At 31.0% G+C, this 9,219-nt stretch overlaps 1 protein-coding gene across 1 annotated transcript; it reads left to right on the forward strand.

Annotated features, from left to right (window-relative positions):
- The first annotated feature begins 6,156 nt into the window (after positions 1 to 6,156).
- Positions 6,157 to 8,041, forward strand: LOC138341798 (uncharacterized). The gene is made up of 4 exons (XM_069293629.1): positions 6,157 to 6,285; positions 6,953 to 7,073; positions 7,288 to 7,426; positions 7,837 to 8,041. The coding sequence occupies exons 1-4, from the start codon at positions 6,157 to 6,159 to the stop codon at positions 8,039 to 8,041; spliced, it is 594 nt and encodes a 197-aa protein (XP_069149730.1).
- The last annotated feature ends 1,178 nt before the right edge of the window (positions 8,042 to 9,219 follow it).

Consider the following 9,219-nt stretch of genomic DNA (forward strand, 5'->3'; position numbering starts at 1 on the left):
TTGTTGAAGTCATTTTTTCCATGCTTAGATATTGCAATTTAAGACATTAATATTTTGTTAGCCTATAGTGGGTTAGTTTGGGTGCTACGGATTGTGACTTGGGTCATGCAAAATCTATAGTATATATTATATTTAATTTGAAATATTAAATCGAATAGTCTATCATAACTATTTAATTTTGATTTTGAATATATTTATATTTTGTCATTAATTGTTAAAATAATCTTCTACGATGCTTAGATGTGGCATGTGTAAGACCTTAATATCCTGTTAGCCTATAGAGAGGTTTGTGTGGGTGCCGAATACGGTAACTTAGGTTATGACAAATTTATAGTATATATTTCATTTGAAATATTTAATCGAATGTTCTTTTATAACTATTTATTTTATTATTAATATTTTATATTTTTTCATAATTGGTAAAGTCAATTTTTTTAATTTACTTGATTAGGAGTATATTTATTTTTTTCCCCTAAATTGCTAAAGTAATTTTTACTTTAATTGATTTGGAATATATCTATATTTTTTCCTAAATTGATAAATAAATTTTTATTTATATTATAGATCTTACTACTTAAGAAATACATACAAAAAAAAAATCTTCTTATCTTCTGACTTGATATTTTTTTTCTCCATATTCTTTTAGTATTGCCGTACTATAATTAGAAAGATATTAAATGAGTGTTACTTTGTTGACCATTTTTCTCTGTTGAAGGCATTATATCCCTGTAAATATATGCATATTTTCTGTTTGGAGTGATCATATAATGTTTACAACTGCATAATACTTGTTCAGGGGCACACTTGATATCTTATACTCTTGACAATTGAGAATTGTTGTTCAGGGGTCACACCAAAACTAGTTTTCGTGGTGAAAGAAGAATACTGAACAAAATATTCTCCTTCACTTTCCGTGGTCTCTGATTCAGGAGTGCTGCAAGCACTACAACAAATTCAATCATTAGTGAATAATTTACAAACAACATAACCAATCTATTTTTAGTATCACATCATAGTTGGTAACCATCACATATCATCTGTATATCTCTATTTATTTCTAGAAACCCTTAGAAAGATCTAAAATTAGCAATTGGTCTGTGAAGAGGATTTTTAGGGTTTATATTTATATTTTTATGAGGTCTTTCCACCATAATTTACAATTTTTTCAAATCTACTTTGGTTACCACCGCATGAGTTTTCTTTCTCCATCAAAACGTTTATTATGTTCTTGTCTTCCTCTTAAAGATTCAAGAACTTTTTTGTTATAGCTTATTGTAAAAAGACACTTTTCTGGTAGAAAATGTAAATCGTGCCCTAATATGACATATTTCTCATTTTTCTTTGTTAGATTTTTGTTCGGCAGAAATTTATCATAAAGAACATCTATCCTATTTAAAAATTTGGGATAAAACAAATTTAGGTAATGAAGTTGCTCGATTGTTGCCCATAAAAAATAACCAACGACATATTTGTCCCAATTATCAGGAAAATGTGCCCCAGATTTTCAAAGTAAATTTCAAAAATCCAATTTACAATATTATTTTTCTTAGGCACAATTTTGGTGACTTTTTCTATTGTATCTTTGTAATTGTGAATATAGACCCGTATTTTACGTTGTACTTACATGCATATTCTATAGTGATACATAATTTATATGTATAAAATAGGCTTAAGTCATCGATCGCCCCTCAAAGTTGTCCGCATAATTCACTTAGATACCTCAACTAAGACTTGTACCTATTGAACACTAAATTGTTCAAGTATGTACCTATTAAACACAAAATGCTGATATGGCAGAAAATGTTTATTGCACTTCCCTGAAATGCGTGAAAAGACATAAAACAGTGTCTATTTTTTTTTTTTTACATTTTTTCTTCTTTTATTGACACTTGGCGTTATAATTAACCTAAAAATATTTTTCTTCTTTTAGTTACACTTTTTTGAAAAAAGGAAAGCACCCCACCCCTACCTATCATCTTCTTCATAATTTAGTTGCAAAAATTTCTTCATTTTAGCTTCAACATTGTTTTTTTTATATACAAAAAAATTATATTTTTCAAATATGAAGATAAATGAAAATCAACTATGAAGATTCTGATTTGAAAGAAAGTCTTCATATAACTTATTTCAAATCTCATATATTGAAGGAACAAATATAAAGAAAATGTTGGGATTTAGCAAGTGTGAAAGGGAAAAGAAATGAGAGAATATGAAAAGTGAGGGAACTAGTTTGGAGGGAAAATGAAAAGTCATTTGCAAAATGCAAATGAAAAGTCATTTCTCCCATATCGGCAAAAGAAATGGAAATTCTTGTCCTTATAGAAGGAAACACTTCCATTACTTCTTAAAGAGCTAAGAAGAAGATGTCCCCTCGCACCGTCGTCGTCGCTCGGCCTCGGCTTCGGATTTGATGTTATTGATTGATAAATTTTTTGGATAAAATTTATTTAATCAGTTTTTGTTAAATCAAATAAATTCTGTTAAGTTATCTCTTATAAATTTGCAGGTAACAGTAACATTCCGAAAAATTGTTACTCTTTTCGAAAAGTCGTTACTTTCCAAAAAGTCGTTATTTTCCTAACAGACACAATTTTCTGAAAAGTTTTTATTTTTTCCAAAAGACACAACTTTCTGGATAAAATGGGTCTGAACAGATTTCACTGAACAGTTCCTTGCTGAAAATGGCTATGAAAGGAAGTCAATTTTTTATTTTTTAAAAATACTAAAAAAAATTTCCTTCTCTGCATTTATTTTTCTCTCAAATAAAATCAAAGTGTCGATCGACTAAGTCTGTGTGACTTGTTGTTGTTCTTATGTTCGTCGAAGTTAAAGAAGTTTGAGGTACCACTATTTCTTTAACAGATTTAATCCGTTTTATCTTGGGAGAAATTAATCCATAACCTTTGGTATAGTGAGGGGATTAAATTTCTTAAGGACACACAATTGTTTCTGTGGACTCGGATTAATTCTTATATTTTATATTTTTTCTGCTTCATCTTATTTCTGTTTCTGCTTATTAACTTTATAAATACAGGTTATTGTAAGAATAACAGAAAATGAAAAAGATAAATGATTTTTACATATAACAAAAGTTAATCGATATTTATGTATAACAATTTTCGAACAATGCTTTTTACTTAAATTCATATGTGTTTATTAAATTTATCAAAAATGATATTAAAAAATTTGAAAGAAATAATTTTGGAGCTACCAATGTCATCGATGTAGAGTTGAGTAACCGCCAACAAAATTTTCTTTCTTCTTCACTCTTAGTATGAGAAAGAATGTGTTTTGGGGAAGAAGATGAAGATGTATATATATATATATATATATATATATATATATATATATATTTATGTATAAAAAATAATTAATCTTGAAGATATTGGAAAAGAATAAGATTTTGTAATTGAGAAAAAAATTATTTTGGTGAAGAAGAAGAAGATGACGATGAAGATGAAAGGGCGTTGAGGTGGGGTGAGGTAACGTGAGGTAAGTTGGGGTGAGGTAAGGTGGGGCCCAATGCCAAATGTTAATTTTTAATTAGTCATTTTGCCACGTCACCACAAGTGTATCACACACTCTTCACATTTTTGATGATTATCAAAAAATGTCTAATAGGAACGGTTTTTGTGTAGGTAAAAGTGTTCAATTGGTACTACTCTTAGTTGAGGTGTCTAAGTGAATTATGCAGACAACTTTAAGGGACCGCTGATGACTTAAGCCTAAAATATATTATATTAGATTAGGAAATTTGGCTAAATTTACAAAACAACATCAAAATAGTTTTAAAATATAATTTTGACATTGAAAAATAGTTATTTCACTTGGTTTGAAATTTGAGAAGCTTGATCAATTCACTAAATACAGATAGGGAAAAAAAGTATGTGGTAAACCCCACAAGTAACACAAATAACCATCATATATATTTTCAATGTTTAGTCTTCCAAAATTGTCTCTTAGTTTTTCAAGAAGTATTTTTAGAATTTCGTAGTTCATGTATCTAGTAAATTGTGATACACGTATTTAGTTATTTGTGCAAGACTTTTTGTTTTCTATTTTGAGTAGTATAAATAGTGATGTAGTTGATGATTGTAATCATCTCAAGTGGCTTTAAGTAGCATGTAATAAATTTGAGCATTTTCTAAAGATATTATTTTTCCTTCCATATTTCCTACAAATTGGTATCAAGAGCACGTTTTCGTTGTTAATCTGGGGTTAGGTGAAGAAAAAAATATGGCATCCAAAATAAATGAAGGTGTTTATTCTTCAGTTGTTCTTACTCCATTTTTGATGGAATTGATTTTGAATACTGGAAGATAAGAATGAGAACACATTTGAAAGCTGAAGATTTGTGGACTATTGTTGCAAATGGCTTTGAAGAGACAGAAAATGATGGTGATCTTACAGCAGAGAGATGAAAAATCTTAAGGCTAAGTATCGTCAAGATGCAAAAGCCTTGATCAAAATCCAAATGGGAGTCTCAAGCGCATATTTTACGAAAATTGCTACTTGTGAGACTACAAAGGAAGCTTGGAATTTTATGGAAACTGAGGTGTATGGTGACGAAAAGGTACGCACTATAAATCTTCAAACTCTTAGAAGAGAGTTTCAAAATTTAAAAATGATAGAATCTGAAAAAAAATGATGAATATTGCACATGAGTCATGAATATTGTTAATGAAATGAGAAATCATAGTGATACAATTTCTGACCAACAAGTTGTGGAAAAGATTCTAATTAGTGTCACAGAAAAGTATGAGTACATCGTTGCTATCACTGAGGAGACGAAAGATCTTTCTAAGCTTTCCATCAAAGAGCTAGTTGGATCATTTCGTGCACACGAGAAGCGAAGATTTTTTTCGTGAAGATCAACCCAAAGAGGCGACTTTCCAATCTAAAATAAATGAGAATTCTCAAAATTTCTCAAAAAATCATCAGAAGAAAAATCAAAAGCCAAAAAAAAGCAGGATCATGATGGTTCTTCCAAGATGGTTGAAGAAAAAGGTTAGAAAAACTCTAGTGTTTTTTGTAAAGTTTGCAAAAAGACTAATCACAACGTAGAAAAATGTTGGCACAAAGGCAAGCCCCAATGTAACTTTTGTAAAAAGTTCGGCCACACTGAAAAGGATTGTTGGCAAAAGAAACGAGAGCAAGCAATTTTTTTGTGAAAAACATGAGGAAGAAAGGGAAGAAAATCTTTTCTTTGCTTCTAAATCTGATGCTTCAACAAAAAAACAATGAATGCCATGTTGATAGTAGTTGTAGTAATCACAGGACTGGAGATGAAAATACTTTACTCTCAATTAATAATAGCATAACTATTAAAGTGATGATGGGGAATGGAGCCTTAGTTGATGCAAAAGGTAAAGGTACTATTTAGATCAACATGAAAGGATGCGGTAACCGAATTCATGATGTTCTTTATGTTCCTGACTTGGAAGAAAATTTTCTTAGTGTTAGTCAACTTATGGAATATGGTTATTCTCTTGTGTTTAGAGATAATTATTGCAAGATTTATGATAAAATTGAGCCAAATCAAGTCATTGTTGAAGTAAAGATGATAAAACGAAACTTCCCTTCGCAATTTCATTACAATGCATTAAAAAAAATGAAATTGTAGATGATTCATGGCTTTGGCAAAAAAGATTTTGTCACTTGAATTTTCATGGTTTAAAACTTCTCAAGCAAAAGGACATAATCCAAGGCCTTCCTGAGATACATACTGAGGTGGAAACATGTGAAATTTGTATAATGGAAAAGCAACACAGAAAGTCTTTTCAAAAAGGGTTGTCTTGGAGAGCAAGTGTATTTTTGGAACTAATTCATACCAACATTTGTGGACCAATGAAGACTCCATCTCTTGGAAGTCAAAAGTATTTTCTAATCTTTATTAATGATTTCTCAAGAATGACTTGGGTTTATTTCTTGAAAGAAAAGTCAGAAGCATTTGTTACATTAAAGAACTTTAAAGCCCTTGTTGAGAAGCAAAAAGGTTGCAGCATCAAAATCATTCACAGTGATCGAGGAGGTGAATACACAAGTCGAGAATTTGAAGAATATTGCAAAAATGAAGGCATTCAAAAGCAACTTACAACAGGGTATACTCCTCAACAAAATGGTGTATCTGAATGAAGAAATAGAACAATTGTTGAAATGGCTAGAACTATGATGAATGAGAAAGGGCTGCAAAAATATTTTTGGGCAGAAGCAGTGCATAGAACAGTTCACATCCTTAACAGGTGTCCAACAAAGACACTAAAGGACAAGACACCAATTGAAGCTGTGAGTGGAATTAAATCTTCTCTAATTCATTTTAAAAATTTTGGGTGTATTTGTTATGCTCTTGTACCTACTGAGAGAAGAACAAATTTTGATGAAAAAAGTCAGAAATGTGTCTTTCTTTGTTATATTGATGTGACAAAAGGATATACGCTTCTCGATGTAAAAACTAACAAACTTGTGTTAGTAGAGATGTCATTTTTGATGAAAAAACAACATGAAATTTGGAGGATAAAAAGATAGAGAATACTACTATCATATCTTCAAATCAAGAAGAGGATGAGAAAGATGAAGATGTCTCTCAAGGGGGGGAAATTCAAGATTCAGATAATGAAGAACCGCCTCCAAGAGGAATAAAAATGTTGAGTGTCATTTATCAGAGATGTAATTTTGCCGGTGTTGAGCCAGAAAATTATGAAGAAGCAATAAAGCATATTGTTTGGAAGAAAGCCATGGAAGAAGAAATTTGAATGATAAAAAAAATAATACTTGGGAGTTTGTAGCTATTCCTAGAGAAAGAGAAGTTGTAAGTCTAAAATGGATTTACAAAATCAAACTCAATAAGGAAGGGGATATTCAAAAGCACAAAGCAAGGTTGGTTGCTAGAGGCTTCACACAAAAACCAGTTATTATTTTTTATGAAACTTTCTCTCCAGTTGCTTGTCTTAAGATAATTAGAACTGTAATTGCTGTTGTTGCACAAAAGAAATGGAAGATATTTCAACTTGATGTTAAATCAGCATTTCTGAATGGAAAACCTAATGAAGAGATTTATGTTATGAAACCTCAAGGTTTTTGTTCAAGGGGGAGAAGAAAAGGTGTATAAACTAAAAAAATCTCTTTACGGGCTGAAGCAACCTCCAAGAGCCTGGTACAATGAAATTGATACATACTTTCTGAAAAATAATTTTTAGAGAAGTAAAAGTGAAGCCACTTTGTATGTGAAGAAAGAACATGACAGTATTATTATTGTTTGTCTCTATGTAGATGATTTGCTTTTAACAGGAAATGATGTAAAGATGATGCAAAATTTCAAACAAGATATGATGCAAGCTTATGAAATGAGTGATCTTGGATTGCTAAATTATTTCTTGGGCATCGAAGTTTCTCAAGATAAAGAAGACATTTTCATTTCTCAAAAGAAGTATACTAAAAGTATTCTCAATAATTCAAAATGATGGAATGCAGGTCTGTGACCATACCATTAGCAACAAATGAGAAGTTTAGAAAAGATGATGGAGAAAAGAAAGTTAATGGCTCACTTTTTAGGAGTTTGATTGGAAGTTTATTATATCTTACTTCAACAAGGCCAGAAGTTATGTTTACTTTCATGCAAGAACCAAGCCAAGTGCATTTTTGAGCTGCAAAGTGTGTTCTACGCTACTTGCAAGGAACAATGAATTATGAGATAATGTACAAATTTGGTGGAAATTTGAACTTAATTGGTTATTCTAATCGTGATTGGGCTGAAAGTATAGATGAAATGAAGATTACTTCTAGTTATGCTTTCTTATTTGGATCAAGCATTTGTTCTTGGTTATCAAAAACATAAAGTGTTGTTGCTCAATCCACTGCCGAATCAGAATATGTTTCAGCATCCACGGCTACTTCTCAAGCTATTTGGCTTAGGAGAATATTTGAAAACAGTGGTGAAAAACAAAAAAAAGGGACTGTTCTGTATTGTGGTAACAAATCAGCAATTGCAATTGCCAAGAATCCAGTAAGCCATGGAAGATCAAATCATATTTCCATCAAGTAACATTTTATCCGAGAAGCACATGAGAAAGGCGAAATTCAGTTGCATTATTGTCAGATAGGAGAACAACTTGCTGACATCTTTACCAAAGCATTTCCTACAGAAAAATTTTTCTATCTTTGAGAACGCATTGGAGTAATCAAGCAAATGCATTAAGGGGGAGTGTTGGAATTAATGCATCAATGTTTAGTCTTCCAAAATTGTCTCTTAGTTTTTCAAGAATTCTTTTTAGAATTTCGTAGTACATATATCTAATAAATTGTGATACATGTATTTAGTTATTTGTGCAAGACTTTTTATTTTGTATTTTGAGTAATACAAATAGTGATGTAGTTCATAACTTTAATCATCTCAAGTGGTCTTAAGTACCCCATAATAAATTTGAGCATTTTTCTAAAGATATTATTTTTTCTTTCATATTTCCTACAAAGATCTGTGAAGAGCATAAAGTTGGCAGATTAAAAAAAGTTGTATATGGACTAAATTGAGCTCCTAGAGCTTAGTATAGTCGTATTGATGGCTATTTCAAAATAAAGGTAATACAAATGCCCATATGAACATACTCTTTGTATAAGTGTGAAGATGGAGGGAAAACATTGATTGTATGCTTATATGTAGATGATCTGATTTATATGGGAAATGATAGTGTCATGTTTGAAAGTTTTAAATAATCTATGATGCTTGAGTTTGATATGTCTGATCTTGGAAGACCCGTTACTTTCTTCGCAAAGAAATACCGCAATTAGTTAATGGTTATTTATTTCTCAAAAGAAGTTTGTGCGATAAACTTTAGACTGGTTTTGCATGAGCAATTCTAATCTTGTTTGATGTTGGCTTGAAGCATACAAAGGATAGTCGAGAGTAAAAAGTCGATAGTACTTTTTTCGAATAAATTGTGAGAACTGTGATGTACTTGAAAACAACTAGGCGGTACATCCATATGTCGTAAGTCTCATAAGGAAATTTATGGAGAATCCAAAACAATTGCATCTTCTGGCTGCAATGAGGATCATTCGGTACCATTTATTTTTTGTTCTATAAAAAGGGTAAAATGGCAGATTTGATTGCGTTCTCTACTAGTGATTATGCCGGAGATATAGATCATCGGAAGAGTACTTCGGGTTATTCATTATACTAAGTTCAAGTACAGTCTCACGGTCATCAAAGAAGCACCCAACCAC

The sequence above is a fragment of the Solanum lycopersicum genome, chromosome 1, assembly GCF_036512215.1.
Source record: "Solanum lycopersicum chromosome 1, SLM_r2.1".
NCBI classification, from domain to species: domain Eukaryota; kingdom Viridiplantae; phylum Streptophyta; class Magnoliopsida; order Solanales; family Solanaceae; genus Solanum; species Solanum lycopersicum.

What these genes read in the sequence shown, in the direction of transcription:
- LOC138341798 (XM_069293629.1), top strand. Translation starts at nt 6,157, where the DNA reads ATGGCTAGAACTATGATGAATGAGAAAGGGCTGCAAAAATATTTTTGG. An exon ending in ACAAGACACCAATTGAAGCT is followed by an intron (nt 6,286 to 6,952) that starts GTGAGTGGAATT and finishes GCTTGTCTTAAG; the next exon opens with ATAATTAGAACTGTAATTGC. An exon ending in TTATGTTATGAAACCTCAAG is followed by an intron (nt 7,074 to 7,287) that starts GTTTTTGTTCAA and finishes TGCTTTTAACAG; the next exon opens with GAAATGATGTAAAGATGATG.